This window comes from Leuciscus leuciscus (assembly GCF_965113295.1).
Source record: "Leuciscus leuciscus genome assembly, chromosome: 10".
In the NCBI taxonomy this organism is placed as follows: Eukaryota; Metazoa; Chordata; class Actinopteri; order Cypriniformes; family Leuciscidae; genus Leuciscus; species Leuciscus leuciscus.
In genome coordinates, this window is record NC_138734.1 from 31,702,918 (window position 1) to 31,728,819 (window position 25,902).

Sequence of the window (25,902 nt, forward strand, 5' to 3'; positions counted from 1 at the left end):
ATTATTGTATATGCATATTGTTCTATAAACAAAATATATTGTTTCTCGATGCATAATAAACAGCTTCAATCAAGAGTTTCATATTTATTCATTTTTATTTTTATTTTTATCTCATTTGCGATGCTTCATGGGATTAGTTCTTACTCTCATTAAAGCCGTTAAGTATACAGTCTTGTACCTTTATCTTTTTGTTCGATTTTCAAATACTTTTTTTGCTTCAAAATTTCTGGTTGTGATTCACCTTGTAGCTGGTTGGTTGGGTCATGGCTTATAACTCTTAAATGGAGACTATTTTAAAATATTCGGAATCAAGGCTACTGAAAAATAGGGCGGGAACTGCTGGAATCTTTACAACACAGTACAGTATCCTACAATGCATTTATAGTATGGTGACTGAACCAGTAGCAATATCAGCTGTAATCTTTTAAAAATTTTCTGATCTCCTTCTAATTTTACTTTTTGCTCTGACAGCCAAAACAATTCAACTTATCTTATTATGTTGCTTATTAGCATGCATATTACTAGGATGTTGGCTGTTTATTAGTACTTATAAAGCACATATTAAAGGTAGGGTAGGTAATTATTTTTCAAAAAAAAAAACATTCCAAATTTGTTTAAACTGTCTTTATATACCAATACATAATTAAAATGTAAGTACTCTGAAAAAGAAAATATAAAAATCGAGTGACTGTAGACCTTTTAATCTGCAATAAACACAGCTCATTATTTCCATTCACTCCACCCCCTCCCTTCTGAGCTCCTTCCAAAGCCACGCCCCCAAAACACATGAACGCGCGACGCCAAACGCTCAGGCTGGAACAAGACGCATTTATTACCTGAGACGAGTGGAGAGGAAGGAGCGCAGTACATACAGTGACATCATGTCAGAATCACATGTAATAAAATACCTAACTTTATCACTATGAATATAAACAAATAAGATTTATTTTAGTACTCACTATCAAGCTAGAATATCGATAATGGTAAAGTTTCATTCGGTAACGAGCTATATTTATAAGGCAAAACTAAAAACAGGTTGCATTGATACACGTTTTTCCATTACCATCAGTTACACTGTGATGAAGATGAATTTCGTGTAAGATTCATAACATATACGGTGTTTTGCATGTAAGAGTTTCCATGATGAAAACATTGTTGACTCTAATGAAGACTAACGTACACTCCGAGTCCGGAGACAAGTAGCAGCTACCGCATCGTCGGCTCGAGGACAGGTCCGGGGTTGAGGGCGAAGCAGAGGAGGTCGTTCAAGAGCGCGGGCAGGGTCCGAGGAAGTAGTTTTTGCCTTGTTTGCCTTCGCTGACTGCATATGCAGGTGCTTTGAGCTGAATATTTCCGGGAACGGTGACATGTGATGAGTGCACGCCGGGCAGCGCGCGCAGTGGGGCTCGGGGCGGGCACGAGACATGAAGGCATCTGATTGGTTCTTTACATTCGCACCGAATGGCAGTGATTGGTCAGAGTTTTTACTGTCCTGCAGCTGCTACAGAGCTCTGATTTTTTTCATTCCTTTTTCTAAACACATAATGTATTGACTACTATCAGGATGGAAGGACCATTTCACCCAGTATAAAAAAAAGTGTTTCTGAACAGGATTACCTACCCTACCTTTAATGCCTTATTTTGCATGACCTTATTATACATTCCTAATCCTAGCCAATACCTAAACCTAACAACTACCTTACTAACTATTAATAAGCAGGAATTAAGAGTTTGAGGCAAAAGTCGTAGTTAATAGTTAGTTAATAGTGAGAATTGTACCCTAATCTAAAGTGTGACCAAAAAGGCTTTTAAAAAGTCGACACTGGATGTGACTCAATTTAAACAATTACTTGACAATTACTTTAGCATATAACTTTTTGAAATGTTTGCACACTGTTGCGAATACTATATATAAAAAAAAAAAAATGAAGTGTATCCTGCACAACATGCCATATGCCACTAGCTCATTCCAAACATAGCTTCAGATCAACAACTACATCTTGACCTCATCAGATCCCATGTGTTGGCTGTGAGACACATAAGCAGCACTTATAAAAGCAAAACCAGCCTCTGTAGAACATATTTAAAAACTGATGCGATCTGCTCTCGTCCACATAGATCCCCGATTCATCCTCTAACAGCAGCTTAAAATAACCACGTCACCATTATGGAAAAAGACCTGGGCTTTTGGGAATATGCTACTCGTGTTATCTGTCGTACTTGAGGACGAAACTGGGTTTCCAACATGGATCCTGAGCAAAAGAAGCAATTTAAAGAACTGTCAAGCCTCACCACAGACAAGGCACATGTCTCCAGCTACACAACATGAACTGATCTCCTACAGTGCAGTGAACGAACAACTCTGAAAATCTATATATAGATCTGCCAGGGACAGAAAACAGGAGAGGCCATGTGTGTTCGAGGGAGTGTGTGGTATGCCGGGAAGGGGTAGGTCGTGTGTAAATGTAAACAGCAGGGAATCCCCATTAGTCACACTACGGAGTGTCACAGGCACAAGACCGCTAGTTGGTCGACTATGTATGAACACACGCCTTGACATTCATCCACACGTACAGACAAACAAAAACCCACCCAACCCACAGCACCTTATTATAGCTCTGCACAAATTTTTATATGAGAACAAATATTTAAAAAGGGTCGGACATAAATAGCTATAAGGGATATTTATGCAAAAAACATTTTGGCATGTCAAAATAATATTTCTACATGGCAGGGAAATGTCAAAGTAAATTTATCCAGGTTTAAAAATGTTTATGTATGCAAGGAAATCCTAATAGCATAAAACCATTTGAATTATTTAGCTAAATATTAATCCATGAATTATTAAATGATTGATTTCCCCCAAAATTGTATCTGTGGGCTAAAGTTCGTCAGATGCTTCAGGGTAAACTGTGCCAGTGGAATTAACTAATACGAAATGTTTTTGAATGTATTTTTAATGGAAATTGCACTGAACTGGTTTAATACGTATTTTAATTAAATAATTTAAATACAAAAATCAGTTGTTCATTTCTTATATTTTTATTTCAAATGCACATCACCCATATATTGTCCTTTTATAAGAGGACAACTTGGTATCAAAAGTGGCACAGCTTACCCCTCTCTTAATTGATTCGAGCTGTGGATAACAAACATCCCATTAACCCAAATGAAAGGATTGAGCATCACGGTGTCATTCTACATTCATTCAGTGCAATCTAGCGTCATCTGTGATGATGATAAAGCACGCATTCTGAGCTCTTTCAAACACACAACGTTGCATTCATGCCGGTTGAAGGACCAACTGAAGCTCTAATGTGTCATGCCGTGGTGGAACACACACTGCGCTGTAATGGAGGGTACGTAAGGCTGTTAGCGTTAGCCTGAGGCGCAGGACGTCTTGTCATACAGTGAAGAAAGTCACTGTGCCACTGTTGGGGGCAAATGACTAAGATCTCTTCATCTGAGTGTACACGATAACAGTTCAAAGCACTGTTAATTCACACTGAGAATCAATGACAGATTTACAGCTGCAGGTCAATAGAAAGAAAAAAATTAGGCACTTACTGACACAGGAGATTAGATCATTGAATCTTTCCTTTGGAAACAGAGGGTTCTCCAAACCTCGAAAGTAGAGTTTCAAAACACCCGCAACAGAGTTTATATCGTGGTTGTTCTCTTCGTCTGTCAGAGGATCGTTACCTAAAAGACATTTTATGCATCAAATCTGCTGTTTACATTTACTTTTTTTTTTTTAAATCTAAAACATACAAATGGAGATACATACACACACAAAATAATTGTTTATACTGGTAAACAAAATATCAGCATTTGCTGAAAACACAACATAGAAATTATGGTAAATAATTTTTGCTTCTCTTTACATGCAAGAAATATTGAAATAGATCTATATAAATAACAAGATAAACATCAAGAATATGTTTTCACCAGTAGATGCTTTGCCAAAAACACTGTAGTCAAGGTCCTTAAATTATATGAATTTAGGTTCATAGCTCACATGACATTGAAGACATAAGAGATTCATTATTATTCAGCAGTGACAGCACTTTCAGAGCTATTTTAGAAACCTGAACTCTGTTACCACACACACACACCTCTCTCAAATGAGTTCTTGATATCATTGACTTCAACTTGAGATCCAGACACTCGGAATATTCCTTGATGTTGGAGGCCTAAAAAAATAAAGAGAGAAACTGAAATAAGTGTTTGAATAAGATGTCTTCCCATGTTCATTTAAATCCACTGGAAATAAAGGCTGGTCCACAGTAACCACGGTCAAATCCCAACCTCAAAAGCTAAGCCCTGTGCTTTAGAAAAGTTCCCTTTTTCTAATTAAAGATAATGAATGAAGGAGAGAGACTGCAATCAACTTCTACAAAAACATCCGTCAGTCCGGATTAGCTTTTAAATGGAAAGCTTGGATGAGGGTCAGAAAAGATTAATTAAAAATGTCTCTATAGTTCCAGTTAGACGGCCACACACAGACAGCTTTCAGCGCTTACAATAGACGCACAAGATATATGACTGTGCTCGCACAGTTAATACAAGCATATGATAAAGACCTCTTTGGACTGAACGTCCTCTGACGTTGACAGGAAAGCAGAACAGCAAACTTACAATAGATATGAAACAAGTTGGTGCATGGCCTACACTGGAATAGGACGGATTTGGAACAACCCAGACTCTAAAACTTACTGGATCAGTCCCAAACTTCAGATAACCAATGACAGAACAGGTAGCATTTAGGTAGCAAGTTTAAAGACAGTAGCATAACTGATGAACAATTTCTTTGGGCTTTTCTGGTGCACTGACAATGGTGGGCCGTTCTAAGTAGTTATGTGTATTGTATGGTTTGAGTTGCAAGACATTTGCAATATAACTTACCATATAGGTTGATGAATCGAATAGAGCTCTCAACAACTCGAGGTATTGCTTGTCCAGAGTCCTTAAAACAAGACAAACATGGGCATTAACTCAGGATATGGGCCAAGCAATCAGTCTAGCTCTAAATCAACTGGAAATTTACCACACACCATGTATCATTCATGTCAGAGGCGATAAGATAATCCTTCTTGACTCCTACAGACTCTTTTTAAAGAACACACCTAAGATTTGGGGCTTTAACCCATCCAAGACAGGAAACAAAATGACAACTTAGATCTACATGCTAACATGGTTCTTGAACATGAATGGAGCAAATGCCACCGGTGAAAAACGAAATGGTTTAGTGAATCCAGCTATGTGATCCTAGGGTGCGGGCTGCTTGTTGTGTGGGGTTAGAGCTGTTTGTTCAGTGTTCGGCTACACTCTATCTTACAAGCTTTTAAAAATGCTGTTATCTGCTTTTAACCCAGGGAATATGTGCTAAGTACGAACAGTGTGGCAGTGCCAGGAACTGAGGCAGACCTCACAGGCTACATTTCTCAGCTATGATCATTGCAATAAGGTGAAAACAAAATGTGCTGCCGTGAACATGTTTAAATATTGATACTGTACATCTGCAACGAATCATAAATCATAATTGAAACAGAGGTGGTAAAGTTATGAATGCTGGAAACTGCACTTTGCTGTGCAACACTTTTACTTCATAAGAAAAAGTATAATTCAAATAATGATGGGATATTAAAAATGTTGGGCAATAATTAATTATAAGTATTGTAAGTATTATGTATTGTATTATAAGTATTGTAGGATTTTTATATTCAAATCTTATGCAGATTGGTTTATCATCTCAAAACTAGAAATTATTTTAGTCTGTACAGTGAATGAAATGTGCCATATTACTAAATAAACTACACTGTATTATTTGTATTATAATTATTATTTGTGAAAAGTTTTTAAATTGTGGGATATTTTCTCAATTAAAATTAATCAATCATAATTGTGTGCATTACGGTCACTGAAGCCAAGAAGGATGAACTCTTGTCAAGCACATGGACACATTTACTTTGGGGTCCAAAAGTCTGAGACCACTACTGAAAAAGCTTCTATTATGCATAATGATAATTTAATAAAAACATTTCCCTTACAAATGATATTATCAACATAACCATTTGACTGAAAAGTTGAATAGAACAAAATGCAATTCATGGACAAATATTCCTATTCATTTCAATTTATAACTTTTCTTAGTTTCTTTGTTTCCCATTTTAAATAGAAATCCCAGAATCAGTGTGGTCTCGGATATTCAGACGCCACTGTACATGGTTCACAGCTCCTTAGGATTAAGCAGAGGTGACTGGAAGTTGAACTACTGGAAGCTTAGAGAGACATGAAGCAATGAGCTAATCAGGACGAGCCGACTGTTTCTGTACCTGGTGCCTTGTGTGTGAGTTCCGTCGTCCACGACTATGAGAGAAGGACAGCAGAACGACAGGATAAAGAGCCAGAGAGTGAGAGAGCAGAAAAAACAGAGAGAAAGAGGCGATCCCCAGGTTATTTGGTCCCAGCACTACAAGCCACCAATAACAGCCTACAAAATCATTATTAGTCTTCCCATTACACCATTAGCTCCAGCCTCACAGAGAGAAAGAGGGGATGTGCTGACACAACATTGAATCCTATTATCAAATATCTTTCCTCATCAAGTATTTACCCCGAAATTTTGCACCTAAAAAAATCTGTCATCATTTACTCTCCCTTATGTCATTCCAAAACTTTTGAACACAAGAAAATGAACACAAGAAAATAAACAAATAAAAGGTCACTCAGCTTTCCATTCATCAAAAGTGAATAGAATCAGATGCTCTCAAACTCAAAAAAAATTATGCACCCTAAAAGTGGCCAATTTGACCTCAAGTCATTTGACAGCTTGTGGGAACAGACTGAAGTTGTATACTGAAAAATAATATTTAAGTCAATGTCATTGGTTCTCATCTTTCATAACTTCTAGATTTGCTTTTAGATACTAGAGGAATGAAATCCCTAAATCGCTAATTAATTATGACTTAAAGCTATTGTATAGGTGAGTCCCAATTGATGTACTTATGAACAATGCTGTTGTGTAGTATAAACAGTGTGAGTAGTGCATTTACACTAAAAATTCCAAAAAGAAAAAGTGCATTTGATTACATTTGCGCACATAGTGTATAGTGCATTATTTGGGACACAACATATGACATATCAAAACATATCAAAAGTCTTAGAATATAGTGCCTAAGGACCATTATTAATGCAATTTGCATCTTTTAACAACATACATCTTTAGTATTCACTTTCACTGCATGGAAGAAGAGCAGAATGATCATTCTAGAACATTCCAGAATATTATTTTGTCTAGAATAATTTGTCTCAGTTCGGAATGGCACAAGACAGGGATTTCTTTCTTTTTTTTTTTAGGTGAACTTTCCCTTTAAGAGGCTTTCATGCTGCCCTGAAGCAACTGGGTGAATGTTGATGCCTGAAGCTCACTTTATCTCAGTCATCTCGCTTCATGTGTACACACACCCACACATACCCCCGTTTCTGCTCTGTTTAAATACCTTCCCCAGCCATAATGATCAGTCAAGTAGAAGCAAGTAGCCGTGGATCATTATGGCATTAGCAGCGGTATTCAGTGCAGGTAGTACAGTACCTAAAAGCTCTAAGTACCTTAACAAATGACTCCAAATTGCCATTAAACAGCTTAACGTTAAATACAGAGCGTGGCCTGGGCCTCTGTGTGCCAAACGGTTTAGGAGGAAGACTGGGAGGCCTATAAAGAGATGTTTACACTTTTAATCTTGAATATGCACTGTAAGCCTTACGCACCACTAATGAGTTCATATCTCACACATAGTTTATGGAACAGCTTTGTGGTGGACATGTGATTTCAAGTTATTTAGGGGTAAGCTCCCATTGTGTCTAGCTCAGTGATCTGCACATGACAATATCCTGTTCATAAACTTCACTTCCACCGCACATCAAAGGTCATGGAAATGGCAGGTCTGCTGGGAACAGCAGGAGATGGGTGTGCGAGAGATGTCCAAGCACGAAATCTTTTGGCTCGGCTTGGGGAGCTGGTGGGATCACATTGGGTTATACCTTTACCTAAAAATCTGAGTTCATTTCAATATCAGAATGCAGTTCTTGTTTTATGATAGAACTGATGCTATGTCCTTACTTGACATGTGCAACAACAGCTTTACACTGAAAGAAAATAAAAAGGGTAACATGCAAGTTCAACAAATTCAGTTCACTCTTCACTCTTGTCTTTTAAACAATAGGAGAGGTTTTATGTGCTTTCAAACTTTAGGATTTCTGGGTGAGGCTGAATCTAAAGAGCACTATTAGTGCAAAGCATTGTGGGTAGGAACCCCGGGGAAGATTGCTGCATGAACATATGGTGAATTATGGCAGAGAGCAAACACAAGCATCTGGTCTACTGTTTGGATCTTATCTGTGCATGTACCCCTTTCTCTTTACCTTTCAGGTCTACTTTCTCACAAGTGCTTTTAGATAGACAGAATAACAGATAGAAAGGTAGAATGAGCAATAGAAAGACTGATAAATAGAAAAATAAAACAATTGACAACAATAGACAACTAAAGACAGAATGACAAATTGATAGAATGAGGGATAGGTCGATAGAACAAACAATATATAGATGGATGGATAGAAAAAAGATACATAGAACGACAGATAGACCGACAGGAAGAATGATGAATAGAAGGATGCATAGAATGATAGATACATAGAATGACAGAACAACTGATAGATAGAATGACAGACAAAACAAAAGACAGATAGATAGACCTACAGATAGAATGATAGAACAATGGATAGCACGACAAATAGAATGACAAATAGAACAACTGATAGATATAACAACTGGAAATATATAACAACAGAAGAATGATAGACAGACAGACAAATAGAAAACTAGAATGACAGATAAAATGAAAGAAAGATAGAGTAGAATGAGAACAAATGATGGAAATATTGACAATGATAAAATGATAAATGATAGACAATGATAAAATGACAGATAGACAGACAGACAGATAGACAGACAGACGGATAGACAGACAGACGGATAGACAGACAGACGGATAGACAGACAGACGGATAGACAGACAGACGGATAGACAGACAGACAGACAAACAGACAGATAGATAGATAGATAGATAGATAGATAGATAGATAGATAGTTTGAAAGAAAGTCTGACATAACCTAATATTATATCTAGCACCTTAATGTGTTGCAGAAGACAACAAACAAGACAAACTGTGAAAATTGTTTACCTTGTAGTCGCATATTCAGGCCGGTAACCTGAGAGAGAGAGAGAGAGAGAGAGAGAGAGAGAGAGAGAGAGAGAGAGAGAGAGAGAGAGAGAGAGAGAGAGAGAGAATATGACAATACAATTCTTCAGAGGCCCAGGGGAGGCTTTCGTTTATGCTCAGTAAAGCACATACAGCCAGCCATCTGTCTGGAACTGGACATCCATTCACATGCACCTTTAGGACATTGTTACGTTTTGTAGAGAAATTCTACATTTCCACTGCAGTAGCAGCTGAAAAGTTTTAGCTACAGGTACCTGTTTAGCTATACAAATATTTCATCAAAGTGCCAGAAAGCAGCAGGCAGACTACTGCCTACATCTTTAAAAAACTGACACGGTTGATTTTATGCCAGGGAACAGGGTTCCTGACAGCTTTGTTGATCCCACCCACACAGCGTTCACTCAATGGCCCTCTAACAGCAGAGTCTGCAGTGTTTACAACACAAGACTGAAATGCCCCGGGCTCCAAAACATGATGAGCAGATTTATACATGACGAGGGATTTATAATCCTTCATACTATCAAAATTAATTAACATGAGGTTATTATAAGGTTGCATCACCCACATGAGCAGCGGTGTGTCATGAGCATCTTCCTGCTGGTTTCTACTAGCTAAGAGGATTAGGATACAACTTTGTTATACAGTACTTTCATCATTAATTGTGTACTTTCAGTTTAAAAGTGTTGACCCTATGTTGGAGGGAAGGAAGAAGTAAAGAAAGGAAAACAATACCATCACCAAGGGTCCTCTTCAGTAGATCGTGTTTTGCCTGGAGCTTAGTGATGAGATTGCTGCCCTCCAGATACTCACGGAACTTCTGTGAAGAGACACAATTGAGACAAGCATGAGAGCAAAAACAGTTGACAACATTTGATCATTTAAGCACAGAACCAGAATTAACTTTTTAAATACATTAATTCAATTAAAATGAAATGCAATGTAAAAAAATTAATAAAAATAAAAACACTATATAGTTGTATATAGTATACATACAGTACCGGCCCAAAAAAATAATTAAAAATAAAGATTCTTTTGATCTTCTGAGTCTCTTATGCTCACCAAGGCTGCATTTATTTAATCAAAATACAGTACAATATTGTGAAATATTATCACAATTTAAAATAACTTTTTTCTATTTTAATATATTTTAAAATGTAATTTCTTCCTGAATTTTCAGCAGTAATTACTTCAGTTTTCAGCGTCACATGATCCTTCAGAAATCATTCTAATATGCAGATTTGGTGCTCAAGAAACATTTCTTAGTATTATCAATGTTGAAAACAATTTTAGCTGCTTAATATTTTTGTGGAAATCGTGAAACACTACCATTCAAAAGTTTAGAGCAATTACATTTTTTTTAAAGAATACTTTTATTATTCAGCAAGGATGCATTCAATTCATCAAAAGCGAGAATAAAGACATTTATAATGTTACAAAATATTCATATTTCAAAGGAATGCTGTTTACTGAACTTTTTATTTATCCGCAAAAAAATTTATCATGGTTTTCACACAAATATTAAGCAGCAATACCCGTTTTTATTGATAATTATAAGAACCATTATTCATAATTGAGCACCAATAACAATTGAAAACCAGTTGCAATAATATTTGACAATATTACAGTTTTTACTGTCTTTCTGACTAAATAAAAGCAGTCTTGGTGAGCATGAGATTTCTTTCAAAAATATTCGTAAAAAATCTTAAACTTTGAATGCACAGTTTAAAGCTGAAACTTTATATCTTGCCTATGAAACACTTCATTTAAATAGTGACTGTTTAAACTTATTGTTAAATTTTTATGAAACACAAATTGACCATAAAATAGAACTGCTCCGTCTCCTGTTGGTTGGCACGTCTCTTGGCGATGCTCGGCTTGCTGAGGTAGGTTTCTGACACAGTGGACTTGACCGATTCAGTGGAGCGGCTGTGATGGAAACATTCCGACACGTCATAGTCCTCGATGGTCACCATGTCCTGGATGGTAGTGAGAGTGGCCTCTGAAGTCTTCTTGATCTGAAATAGGAGAACATTTTTAGTAGGGAAGGGATACCACAGTAATACAATAGCAACTAAGAGCACAGTTTTACAGGGACAATCCAACTCAATTTCATTCCAGAATATTCCTGCAACATTTATTGCTAAGAATGTGCATCAGTACAAAAAGTGATAACAGGAGCTATAAAAGCGATAGAAAAACACATTAAGCACCAAACAAGTGACACGGGGGGGAAAAAAATCCTCTGACTGTCCCTGCTTGACATGTGCTCTGTGACTAATAGCAGGCCTTGAGCAAGACACCAGACCAAAGAAATCAATTTACAGCGAGGGGAGAGGAAGATGACCCAAGGGAACATCATTCATTTCATGGCCTTGAGGATTCATTTCTGTAACTTTCCAGTGTCAGACATGCAACATTATTATACAATTACAAATGTCTGGAACTGTGTATACCAAGAGGGACAGACTGCAAAGTGAATTGCTGAAGAGGTAGTGTTGTCACGATACTGACATTTCCAACTCCGATACGATACCTTGAAAAATATCGAAATTAGATAACATTTTCGATACACCCGGAAAAACTACCATATATACCACCATTCAGATAATTGATCTCAATTTCAAAAACTCTTTGGCTATCTCAGTCACAAAATAAGACAAGTCTGTGATAACATTAGAACAAATAAACAAATTACAAACAATAGCACAATTAAATACGTTAAAAAATAATGAGACAAAGGAAATAAACATGAGTCCGAAATTTATGTATGCGTTTTTCCATATTAGTCATTCGGTGGCACTGTCAAAACACCTTTCAAAATGCTTGCTACCGATGCGAAAAAACGCAGAAAATCGAAACCGATCTGAATTTTTTTATGACTTATGAAAGTTTCGGAGGCAGTGTGTAAAAGAGATTGACAACGTGAGGTTGTATTTATTTTTAACGAGCGAAAATTTCGGACTCAGTGTGCAAGGGACTTAACAGTAGTATTCAGGTACTATAGAAATTAAAGTAATCAAATGTAAAATAACACCGGATAGTTTTCATTGTAAAAATTAAATCCAGATTAAGGCTTACAATTAAAGTTACAAAAGTTATTCAATCAAGAGCAGTGAGTAATTGTCTTTGTCTTTTATTCTTTGATAAACATGACAGACAGCAGCAGGTTTATTAGGCTGCTGTCACTTTAAGAGCGAACACACGGATCCAATATAGTTACACAATATGCGTTTTCTCTCAATTATTACGTTCCAAAACTGACTTTATTTACCCGAATACTCGGCAAGACAGGCATTTTGACATCATTTTGTATGTATTTGACCATTTAAGCAAAATAATCCACAAAAAAGAAGCAAATTTGGTACTCGCAAGCTGTTTGAGAGGTGCCGTTATGAAAGCACCACTTGTATAGATCAGTAATGCTGGTGCTTTTGATGTTAGAGCGGAATTACTAAAATGATGCGCAATACCAGCACTAATCAACAGAAGCGAATGAGACAAGTGAGTGACAGGAGGCGGGTGGGTGTGTGTCAAATTGTCAATTCAATTGTCAATTCGCCGTCGGAGAGAAGATCGGTGTATCGATACTGCCGAAAAGGAGTATTGGAACCATTTGAAATATTTCAGTATCGAAACATATCGAAATATCTATATTTTTGACAACACTGCTGTAGACTCTCTTCAATGTATAAAATAAACAATATAAAGCCACTTTTTGTAATGTATGTCCAATGCTTTATCATCCTTCAGGGGTATTTCTTAGCAAATACTGATATATATAATGAGCTCTGATTAATTTGTTTAATCAGCATATCACGTAAATGAACCCAATTACAATATTTAATCAATTATCAGACCTAATTAAAACACAATAATATAACCACATAAAATAGTGAAAGGGAGATGCCAATGAGATAAAAAAAAATATGGGGAAAAGATGTTGAAAGCGGGTGCAATCGCTCAGTGGAAGCATTTGTTCACCTGCTGAAAGAATCTGCGCAGTATGGAAGAACACATTTCTCTCACACTGACATGCTCTTTTGCTCTCACATACACAAGAGTATGGAAAGGAAGCATAGCCTTTTTTGTATGCACACACACTTTAATCTTCTTGCACAACACTATAAAACATGCATATACACAAATAGACAATCGCTATATTTCAATCAGCCTATTTTTATGCACATTTTGGGATACCGCACAAAGAAAACGCTGGCTGGAAACACCAAGATGAGCATAAATTATAAAAATCCACATAAAAAAAAAAACAAGTGCTCAAGTGCTTTTTTCATTCAATAAGATGACATGCACATAAACACATTTACCAAATAAATCCCTCAATGTGCCCCAAAAGAAGATGTGTTTGGATAGCTAGACTAACCAGCAGAGCAATTTTTTTTGCACAATATCACAAATGTTAGTATGGTCATTCCCCTGTCATCAAAATTGTTGGGTATAATTACCTCCCAGAACTGTCTCACACGATTGCGTTCCCAAACACCAGGCATCCGCCTCCGAATGCAAGATAACGACAGCATTTATTGCGTTCTGTCTGCACACTCTATTATAATGTATGAAAAAAGAACCACAGTGGCTTCCCCAACTGCAGCAACTTCCATTTTTATTTCCCAGGAAGTGATGATTTTGTTCGATTGAACATGGGATGGAAACGATGCTTTATTTGCAAATTTTTTATGTGGTATTCCAATTTCGAACACAAGATGAATGTGCAACTCTGAATGTCATACAACCACAGAGAGTATCACCACCAGACGGTATCATGCGACATAAAACCATGGTAGTTTCATCACACAGTGAGCTCATATCTCATTGTCCCATTCAGTCTGAATCATTCCTCAAATCAATGGAGTATGATATACAAGTCAACAGAAAACAACAGTCACACCTAGATCCAGGTCACTGTTCAACCTGATGTGGGACCTTGAGAATCATCAGTTTTATGCCATTAATCTGTCTGTGGTTTTGTTTTGTTGGGAGCCTTTATGAATGATATGCCACACCTGTCTTGTAGGATGTTGTTTACTGGGAAAGTGAACCTCAGTTCTGCCTTAAAGGCAGACAGGTTACACAGAGGTATATTGAGTGAAGGGGGAAGGGAAGAGCTTAGTTTCAAGGACATGAAAGCAGTCAAAATGAAATGACATGGGAAATAAGAGGGATTTTTTAAAAAGTATCTTTAAAGTCACCATGACTTGGATATATGTCACAACAGGGAAGAAAAGACTATCGCAACTTTAGTTTCATGCCGACTTTAATACTGCTTGAAAAGCCTGGGCCCTTCAGCTTTTTTTAAACCTAAGGTGGTTAAAGACATGAATGCTAAAGATAAACTATACTTCAGCTGATTAAAAAAAAACTTAGCTAAGCCCTACTTTCAAAGTGTGTAGTTCGAAATACTATGTAGTGTGAATTTATAATACAAATATTTTAAAAAATGTCAGAAAGTAGAATAAGAAAGATGAAAAATGCGGAAAAGAGGCCAAAAGCTTGGAAGTGGAAGCAATGTATAATTTGTAAATATATATTTTTTTTAAACAGGTTTCACTCACAAATTTTACTTTTCAAAAGCACTATTAGAAAAGTCAGTATTATTTTTACATTATAAGATGCTTAACAGATCATTAGATGTTGTATATTCAATAGTTAGAAATTACATTAAACTTTTTTAAATATGATATTTGGATTATTGTTATTTTATTCATAATGACATTCTAAAAATTATACAGGAAATTATATGGAGAATTTCAGTGGCAAGAGGGATCAGAAAAGTTACCCAAACCAAATTCGAACCTAATCGCCTGTATACCGCTAACCTGTCAGAGTATGCACACTACCTAGGACACATCTCACGATTTTGATTCATTGATCTATCTTTGCAAATACATTGTATTGTGTTTGAATCTGATACACATACATGTAATTAAATATAGGTATCTTCTAAACCAATGTGTCATGTATTATAAGTTACAAAAACATTGTTTGGAAATGCCAATTTGCTGATCAATTCCATTATCACTAGTATTTCTGATCATGTGATCAGTAAGCTTGGCGAACAACCTACTCGTGGTGATAAGATGGCACTGAACAAAGATGATATTTTGGCAAATCTGTAGCACTCTGGTAATCAGCATTAGCACTAACAGAAGGGCCCGATAATCAGTACAAAGGCATTAAAGAGGGCCGCAATCACACGATCAGTGCTTCACGCAGCAGCAGGAGAACAGCACAGATCTCCCAGCGTTTGATGTGCCTCCCAGAGGTTTATCTCCAGCAAAACAAATAGACGCTTCCTACGGAGAACTGTGCGGTGCCTTAATGGGGTTTTAGTGTTTGATGTGAACAGAATATCCATTGGAGAAGGAAAGAAGGCGGGAGAAAAAGATAAGGCTAGTGGGACAGAAAGTCAAGAGACAACACTGTCAATTCTCATCTGAGAACTCCAATCTCACCCTAATCTCTACAGCAAACACCATTTACATTATTCAATTATGAGCTTGAGAAGAAGAATGAAAAAAAAAGAAGAGCTGACAGCTGGATAATTGCTGAATAAAAACGAAAGGATGAAGCAGGAAGCTCTAACTGACAGACATATTCTTCCTTTGTGTCCGATAAAGGTGTGTTTGAGGATGAGGCAAAGCTGAGTGGTTTACAACAGTTCCACTCTAATGCAAGTATTCATCGGGTCATTTCTTATATCTTCTAATGCAGTGAAGGTTCTAGGAAACAGCTGCACAAAAACATAACACTATATCCAGTATCCTGTGAGGTTCCTCACAGACCTTGTGTCTGATGTCAAAAAGATGCTTTAAGCCATCTGGAGAAACCAGGAAGTTCCCTGACCTCACATCCTGGTCTGTGCTTCCGCTTCCTTTCAGCCTGGTGAGTCCAACACTTGTCATTTAGCGCAAGTTGTAATGTAAATTATGTAATGTAAACATAATTTATCTCAGCTTTTGCATACTTAAATCTGCATATTTACCCCAAGGAGTTATTTACCTTTATAAAGGCCGGTTTATTTTTAACCGTATTAAATGTATGCGTCATCTTTCATGTCAAATTCTTACATTTGATCAATAAATTCAATTATAATAAAACACTATAGGGCAGTTAAGAATGAAATAATTTACACCGCAAAATTACAACTGCAATAAATAAAGTTATGAGATGGTGAAATAGAACAAGAATTGTCAATATTGTGTCTAAAATGTAAGTAACTACTTGTTTATTGAACAATAAAATCAATGTAACATTTGTAATCATGATAATATTCTGCAAAACAGATCCCTTGGTCGTGTTGTGTTACTTAACTACAGTTAAACCTCAAAGTGTCTGAAAATTATATCTGGAGTCTGAATTTCTTTCGGTTATATAATGTTGTATAATATGTTATAAATAAAAAACTAAACATTTTGTGATTTTACCTCAGTATGTTTCAACTGAGAGTTTCTTTATGTGTGCCGTCATGCTAATTTGTATTGATTTCTCCACAAAAGACTCTCACAAAGACACAGGAAGCCAGACTCAACAGCACGACCTTGTTACCAGAAATACATCTATTATCATTCGCTGTTTACAATAAATGTAATAAAATCAGAATCATTGCTTCCCTTTTTTATCACTGAATTTATAATCAGGCTCCTTCAAAAAATCCACTTGTTCCGGACAAGCGTTAATGTCCAGCACTGCAGAGGAAACTAAGGGTTTCAATACACAGACAGAGTAATCAACAGAACTGAGAACAGGTGAGAAACTAATGAGTAACTATGGAAACTAAATGACCAGGAACACAGGCAAAACTAATCAGAACTTAACATAACCCTGACAATAAGATGCAAAATTTGGATTTTCCTGCTTTGAAATGTTTCATGATTCTTTCATTTTATACAGAGACTGATATTTATACTACAACCTGCAACATTTCAGTTAGCTGGGCATTTTTCCAGGACCGTTTAGCTTCCATGACAACACTGACAGTAGCCTGAGCAATCGTTCTTCACAGCAAATGATTTATCAGCTCTTTGTGGGGAAAGTCCACAAAGGACTGTAGTAACTGCCTGGAGCAACAATATTCATACAGAACTGACCAATTCCAAAGCTGTGTTGAATACTGCAGATAGATCTGCCTAACTTACATAGGTTATGTCAAATGTGTGCAGGAACAACAATATACATAATCTTTATCACATGTACATACTCCGTGCCAAATTACGATTTTGTCTGTCAAAACTGAGAAAAAGATTAATGGTAGAGAAATAACAGAAATGAGATAAGAGAAGAAGAGGGCAGATGTAAGACAGTCGTTTATCTAAGATGGACATGATAAAGCCAAGAAACAAAGCAAGACTCCTCCATCTTCCTGACCGAGTGGTTTTTTTTTTTTATCCGGCAGCAGCCCGAGCATTTAACTTACAAACTGATTAAAATGTTGCAGCCTCGGAGGAGAGATAAAATGTGAAAAAGACAGACACAGTCTGAAGGAAGAAAAGGAAGATGGTGTCACAGAGAAGCTTCTCTGTGCGTCACGCAGGTTATCTGGAGGACAGTGAAAACTCTGCAGGGAGGAAAAACACCATTTCTTGTAAGTCCTCCCAAAGCCTCTTTTACGATCAGCTTCTGCCAACTCAATTAAGCAAACACACTGCAAAGCTGTCTCGCTCTAATGCAACAGGACGATACGGTTTGTGTGCTCCTGGACTTATTACACAAGATTTTCAAATTCAATTATGCAGTTTAAATGAACAAAACCATTTAAGACCATGGTGATCATCTGATGCAATTGTTATTTAGCAGATGCTTTATAACCCAAAGTGAACTGCACGCTAATTTCTGGGAAAGGTGAAGTATGTAAGATTTTATTTTGTTTAAATACAATCTCTTAATCCAGTTTATTGTTCACTGACTACTATTAGTATGCCATTCATGGCCAGAGGGTGTTTAGCTGGTGTGGGATCATGACTGGTGCGTTGCACGGGAATAGAAATTCAGCTTTGGTTACAGAAGTGCAAGCCGATATTCGCTGCATTTCGACCTTCAGAGATTAAACAGTTAATGAACTTGTCAAAGAGAACGGGGTGTTGTAATGAAACTCGCTACAATGGACGCAATACCATATATCATCATCATGCACCAGTTCAGAAAGACAAATGTACCAGTTAACTTTATAATGTTACTCAAATAGTTGAGGCGTCAAGTCCAAAAAATGTGCCCCGTGCAGATACATTGGATGGGTTTATTATAAGCAAGAACCTCACGTTTGCTCTAGACAGTGTTCGCCTACTCAATTGCAAACTCATGATGCATTGCAACACAGCTACAAGCATTCCTAACATGTACTTTTATGGAAAGTAGCCTACTTTTAACTGTTGAGACATGTCTTCACAGGCACCCATAAGAGCTGTGATGTCTGAATTGGGGGAGGGGGACGTGTGACACACAAAATATTCTATATTTTTGTAATTCCGCAAGGTGCCACTAGTGTCGCAGAAATGTAATACTTAACCTTTAAGCGCTCAAGCACACAAAAAATGACAGCATAGGTAGGGCCCTATGAATTTTTATGACATAGGGCCCTATATAGATAAGAAGGACTCGGTTAAAACCGGTTGCAAATGTCATATTGAAACACTTTACATTTCTGCCAGCACTTGGGTGACCTTACCTCTTCGTTCTCAATCTTTAGGGTGGCCAGGCGGGACTGCAGCTGCTGGAACCTCAGGAGGAGTTCTGCCTGCACAGGAGGCTGGGCCGTGATCTGACACACCTGAAAACAAAAACAAAGACTTCCAATTACAAGAAATCAAGATGACAACTGCCATCAGAGAACCTGCTCTTATAAAACATAGCTCCCTAAAGGAAGAATCTCACATTCAAACAAATAACCAACACCTGGCACAAGCATTATAACTGCCTCTTATGAAGCAAAACCCCAGTTGCTGTCATTGACCGAGAGAGTACAGGCATGACCACAAAACAACAGGTTATAAACCATGCGCAGACATGATATCAGTGACAAAATGGCCAATTAGTGAGAATAAATCCAATAAACACTCTCTAAAAAAGGCTTGAGGGTGAGAAATGCAATATGATTTGCTCTCAGCGCTCTGCGTAAACACCGCGCTGCCAGCTGAGACTCAATAAAAGAAGGATATGAAGCAATCCTGACCGCATATAATTCAGAATTTCATTAAGATGCTTTTCTCCATTCTGTATCCTGTATGATCTCATACGCTTCACCACTGCCAGAGACAAGATTAACGTGAGGTTAATGGATGGGAGCTGCCGATGGGAGCTGCATGTTAAAATGAAACGTAACGTCTGCTTACAGGTTATTTGGAAGGCGAAGGGTGTTGGGTCAGTACTACTATAATACATATTAGTACTACATGTAGTACATAATCATGTCTTTATCACATATACACTAGAATTCAAAAGTTTGGGGTCAGTAAGATATATATTTTTTAAAATAAGGATTCATTCAAATAATTAAAAGTGACAGTAAATGCATTATAATGTTACAAAAGATTTCTGTTTCAAATAAATGCTGTTCTTTTTACCTTTATATTCATCAAAAAATCCTGGATAGCAGAACCGTTTTCAACATTGATAATAAGAAATGTTTCTTGAGCATCAGCATATTACAATGATTTCTGCAGGATCATGTGACACTGAAGTCTGGAGTAATTATGCTGAAAATTCAGCTCTGCCATCACAAGAATAAATTACATTTTAAAATATATGAAAATAGAAAACAGTTATTTGAAACTTTAACAATACTTTATAATAGTACTGTATTTACTTTATTTTTGCTCTAATAAATTAATGCAGCCATAATAAGTAGAAGAAAAATATTAAAAAAAAATTTTTTTTAAATCATCAACTCTGAACTTGGTCTTAAAATATATATAAAAAAATATTACATTTAGAAATGTTAGAAAGATGAAATGTATGTTATTGTTATTTTATCACAATATTACATTTAAAAAGTTAACAGAGGGGTGAATTTGATATAATTTCACTACTTGGGGTTGAGAGGTGCTATTTTTACTATGTCCCAGAATACAATAACTTCTATAAAAAATAAAATAAATAAATGTCTTTCAACTTTTCATTCTTCTATAATACTATCATCCTCTAGTTAACAATAAGCAATGGATTTGAAGAAGTTGGTTTGTCCCACTTTAAAACATCCAATCCTGTTTGGTCAAATTAAAGCAATCTGTAAAATAATATCAACATTTAAAATAAAAAGATTAAAAGAAAGTTGAAGTTGACAAACTATAACCTCTCTCTCAATCCCTAAAACTAACTATTTCCATTTAGTTAATGTTCTTGCTTTTCTGTGAATAATCAATTTAAAACTATTAATTATCATCCACCTTATTAGTCAACATGGAAGTATGCAATTTTCTGTAAATGTGCAAGACATCCCATTCATTATCCATCATAGGTAAATAAAGTGCAGTAAAGGGTAAAGCTATTTGCGCTACAAACCAGTGTGTTTATAATTACAATAATATATTAAAATAATTTGATGATAAATACTAGTTTACAATATAAGGAGCGTTATGGTCTGTTTTCGTACAGCTAAAATAACTGGAAGAGGATGGCAGCGGAAGCCAGACAAATTCAAGTTATATAATACAAAATATGTATTAAAAAAGATACATAATACTACAACATAACAGACTGTTAAGAAAATAAACCCATATAACCTCATCTCAGTTTACATGGTGTTAAGATGTAACTTAAACAAACAATGGGTGTCAGTGTGGTTGCTACTGTGTGTTTGTACATATGTACGTGGGTGTGTGGGTAAGGATTTGTTTAAATCTGACCTCATCTCCCATATGTGGTTGGAACTCAAATTTGACGGGTGGGCAGAACGCGGTAGGGTACATTTCCATGAAACGCTGGCGGTCACTACGGGGATCCAGACTGTCCACTGCGTTCTCAATGATGTCCAGGCCCTCGTGACGAGACGTCTCCAGGTTATATTCAGCCGACAGGTAGGTCCGCAAAGCTCGGTTCAGAGAGGCATGATATCCCAGATCACAACACTATACAGGAAGAAAGAGAGGAGAGAAATGTTACCTATTAAAGACTTAGGGTTGTTATCGTTAACTAAAACTAAACTAAAACCATCAAAACCATTTCCGTTACTTGTAATAAAATAAATGTTAATTGAAATAAATAAACTTAAGCTTTTATCTCAGTTAGTTGTCAAGGCAAAAATTCAAATTTTTGTTTAGTTTAAGCTGAAGTACTAAAGCAACTAAAACTAAATCTGAAATAAAAATTAAGTAAACCTATAAAGTCAGACTCATTTATTTAAAAAAAAGATACACAACAAAATGACTGAAACAATAACTTGAACTGAAACAAATTAAAATGTAATTGGAAAATATAAATATAAAACCTAACAAAAAAAAACTGTATATTAATGATACTAAAATAACATTGTAAAGATGTCCCTCATTCAAATGATTAAATGGAAAATGTTTCTTACTTCCTGAAAAAGTGAGAAAGATATTAGCAAAAACAATTATACGCATTATTTGTGTAGTTTATGTTTTATCTATTAATTATGTTATCATTTTCATGCTGATGGGTAATGAATTTTAGCTGTGCAAACCTATCAATTCATAAATTTGGTAAATAAGTAGCATTTTCTGGCAAGTTATATCCCAATTTGTCATCAACAGTACACAAAATCTATCATGATTCAAGTCATGATTTTTCAAATGTGAAACAGGATTTGAAAGCTGCATAAGCAATCCTTTAACTGACACGTTTACTGTAAAGTGTAGTAAAATTTTGAATGACCGTCCCTGTGAACTGCAAGTGACATCTCTTAAATTGCAACAAACCTACAACCTCTTGGTTACCAGCCAAGATTTGTAACCACTTGGCCTTGTTAAGCAAATGTCAGGTCTGACTCAAAGCTAATATCTGAGATTCCAAACACATTAACAAGAAGGGCCCAGCATGACGTACCGGTCTATCAGTAACTGTGGCTTATTGACCTAATACATACTGACTGTGCTCTGGTGTGCTGTCTTTATAAGGCCTTGGACTCTGAGGAGAGTTGTAAACAAGCCCAGTAGCCTGGTTGTTTCCTGGCAGGAATTTCCATAATTTAATTTTGACTGATCCGGGAGTCATGGGAACCTGAGATGTCCTGGATAATAAAATATGGGGGAGAACTGGGCCATCCTTGGGGAGGTTATTTAAGTTCTGACTGTCCCTGGAAGATCTGCCATATCTCGCACCAAAAAAAAAAAAAAAAAACACCTTCAGAGTTCATTATATTTAATTATCATGATGGCCAGCTCTGCTTGTTGGCCTGCTGATTGTTTTAAGAGTTTTGATGCCCTTTTTTCATTGAAATGGTGCAGGTTCATGTGCCAGAGCTCAGCTTGAGAGCCACATGATGGCACAGCTATTTTTATGAAGCTGCTTTTTTACCTCTTTTTGGATGCGAAAATAAAATCAAATAAAAAAGTTTATAAAATCAAAGTTTTTGCATTGTGACTGGTTTAGTATATCAATAGGACCCATAATGGAAAGTCCATGTTCGATAGCATTATGCATGTCTTTAATACAAGACAAGGTCAAGTTCTTTATCCTTTAAAGAAATGTCTGAAAAACTGACTGCGCATGCATACAGTATCATCCAAACACTCTGTCTCTTGCCAGCCCCCTGCAGAGAGTTTTTGTTTCACAGATGAACATAATATTGCTGGATGCTCAGTTTATAAATAAATGATGCTGCCTGGATTTGACAATGATTCAGGCCACGGCTACAAAATAGTAAAGGAGCAGTGCTGAGTAGGGTGAAGTGTGAAAACATACATTATAACAGTAGTTGGCCTAAAAAAGACTCAGGCTGCCTGATTCACAGAAAAGTGGATTTTAGGGCCAGGTGCCGCCATTTCTCCATTCATGCTTAAATTGTTTTGCCATATTCAGAGGCTGGGGCACCTACAGTACCTTAAAATGAAAGTAGGACAACAGCCACCTCATATACACAAGAGGGTACAATAGTCCACATTTAAAAGAAAATGTCCACCTGGAAATGGAATTTAGAAAGATTTAAAGGGGTCGTCGGATGCCCATTTTCCACAAGTTGGTATGATTCTTTAGGGTGTAAAGCTTGTAACATACTTTGGTTAAAATTCCTCAATGGTTGTGTAAAACAACACCCTTTTTACCTCCTCAAAAACAGCTCTGTTCACAGCGACCCGTTTCGGTGCATGTCTCTTTAAATGATAATGAGCAACTGCTCACCCAACTCTCTCTTCCATGTGGAGTGTCGACACAAGACATAAAGTTCTGCCTTGGCGGACAGTATACAAATGGCTGAATGGATTTTTTTTTCATTGTATGGTGGTTGTGTCCAGACACTGCAAAGACACATTTATAAACACCATGTAAAAGTGAATTTTTCATCTGATGACCCCTTTAAATAAAGTAATTATGTTAATTCAATAAGAAATATTTAATATTCTCAACTTTTTCTAGGTCACTAATCAAATAAGCAAACATGTGACATTGATATGAACTCCTTTGTAAAGAATGTCAGATTCTATTGAAGCTCTTTGGATCATCCGAAGTCATGCTGGAGAAAATAATCATCAGGTGTTACTTAAAAAAAAACTGGACCATCCGTTTATCATGAACTTCTAAAATTCATGTAAATGTTCCAATCAAATGGAATAAAGAATTTTGTATCAAACTAGAAATGAAAATGCTAAATAAAAGCGTTTTAACTTGGTCTCATACTTTTGGAAAAGGCCTCTGGTTTCTCCACCCACACGTTTAAACCACCATTATTTTCTTTGCTTATTCTTATTATACAGTATGGGTGTCCAAACCTGCTCCTTGAGGGCCACTGTCCTGCAGAGTGGAGCTCAAACTTGCCTCAACACATCCGCCCGGAAGTTTTTAGCATGCCTGTAAGTCCTTGATTAGATGTTTGGGTGTGTTTAATTGGGGTTGGAGCTAAACTGCAGGACAGTGGCCCTCCAGGAGCAGGATTGGACACCCTTGCTCTACTGAGCACTTGTGTGCCTCATTTTACACAGACATTGTGTTAAACTCCTCATTCTTCAAACATGTATTTGACAATCAGGCCTTCATAAAACATCTTGAAATAACAGGTCTGTGTGGTTGTTTGGAGATATGAAAATGAATGCAATTTAACCACAGTGTATTTTCTCATATCTCATTCCTGTCAGACACGCCCGCATTTGAAGTCTCAAGAGCTTAAATTTGAATGCAACGTTGACAGAACTCTCGCTGAGGAATCTATGCATTTCCTCAGATCAAAGCAGGTGTAGACAAAGATACATATTCAACCAAGAAACCGGTGAAAACGGCAGCAGTCTTTGTCATATTTAGCCATCCCAGCAGACCTGAGGTCAGTTTGAAACTCTATTTATAACTGTCCTACTTGTCACACAAACTTTCTTCATCTGTGAAAGAATCCCTGCACCTCCTTTTCTTTCCCCAGTACTTACGTCTATTAAATCAGACAAGTCGTGAATGTAATACTTGAAGATTGAAGCATTAGTGGCTTCGAGCGTCAGCAGGTATTCGTTCCGAGCTTTGATCGACTTCAGCTTGTTCTCCGAGTACTTGGCTTGCCTCTGATGAGAGAGAGAGTGTAGAAACGAAACAGACAGAATTTGAGAAAACAGGTTGAAATATAAAAAACATGCAAGTGAGCTTTTATCTCTGCATGCAGTTTGTTCCTTGAAGATTTCTTGTGAAGCAACAGAGAACAAATCCTTCCAAAAATAACAGAGACATATAAGCTTATAGACTGCAAAAAATCATCATACAGATTATACAGACATTTTTGGAATAACAGGGAACATCTACAAAAAATCTAAAAGCAAAGGATGTCATTTGAAGTATTGTAAAGTATAAAGTATTGCTCATTTCCTGTATCAGTAAGGATACTGCGAACATTCAGACCCACTTAGTCGTCAACTCAACTGACTGACCAATAGACAGTGACTCATGCTAACTTCCATATTTTAACCTTCCCACAATGTCTCGTTCCATGAAGCATCAATGGAAAAAACAATCCCACAGCTGTTAAATCATTTGTCACAGGCTTTAACAGAAAACAGATATAATAAGAGCATAAAACGGTGCTAATGCTGTTAAAACATGGCAACAGGCATGGCTTCTATCAAAAAAATGACTGATGCATTAACTTCACAATAATAATAATAATAATAATAATAATAAATAAACTTTATTTTGCTTGTTTTTTTATGTCTTTCTTTTGTATATGAGGAAGCACATAACAAATACTACTAATAATAGCTAATTAAATTAAATCTGGGTCATATTTCCCACTAATTTGCAGTACAAATATTACTATGATACATACAACTGTATTTTACAAAATATACTTCATAATTTTAAAATCACAAAATGAGCTTTTTATTTCAATAATAAAAGAATGTGTCTACTTAAAATATTGTTTTCTATTTCTGTGATATATACTGCAGAATTTTTTTTTTTTTTTTTAAGTTTTACCAGTCACAGTTTCATCGGATGGTTAATCATGGTCCTGGTTATGAACT

General features: G+C 36.4%; 1 protein-coding gene across 7 annotated transcripts in view; it reads right to left on the reverse strand.

Moving 5' to 3' along the window:
* srgap1a (SLIT-ROBO Rho GTPase activating protein 1a) overlaps window positions 1-25,902 on the reverse strand; it is a 118,844-nt gene that overhangs the window by 34,178 nt on the left and 58,764 nt on the right. For 4 of the 7 annotated variants that reach the window (XM_082182784.1, XM_082182783.1, XM_082182787.1 and 1 more), the window contains exons 6-15: window positions 24,823-24,951; window positions 21,139-21,360; window positions 18,963-19,064; window positions 11,101-11,298; window positions 10,016-10,100; window positions 9,245-9,272; window positions 7,612-7,714; window positions 4,906-4,966; window positions 4,116-4,193; window positions 3,568-3,702 (exon numbers count right to left, since the gene is read on the reverse strand). In XM_082182784.1, coding sequence (XP_082038910.1) covers window positions 3,568-3,702; window positions 4,116-4,193; window positions 4,906-4,966; window positions 7,612-7,714; window positions 9,245-9,272; window positions 10,016-10,100; window positions 11,101-11,298; window positions 18,963-19,064; window positions 21,139-21,360; window positions 24,823-24,951 — 1,141 coding nt within the window. Of the gene's footprint in view, window positions 1-3,567; window positions 3,703-4,115; window positions 4,194-4,905; window positions 4,967-6,335; window positions 6,370-7,611; window positions 7,715-9,244; window positions 9,273-10,015; window positions 10,101-11,100; window positions 11,299-18,962; window positions 19,065-21,138; window positions 21,361-24,822; window positions 24,952-25,902 lie in introns of those variants that run through there. The other 3 variants (XM_082182786.1, XM_082182785.1, XR_014209432.1) reach the window with 2 other exon arrangements.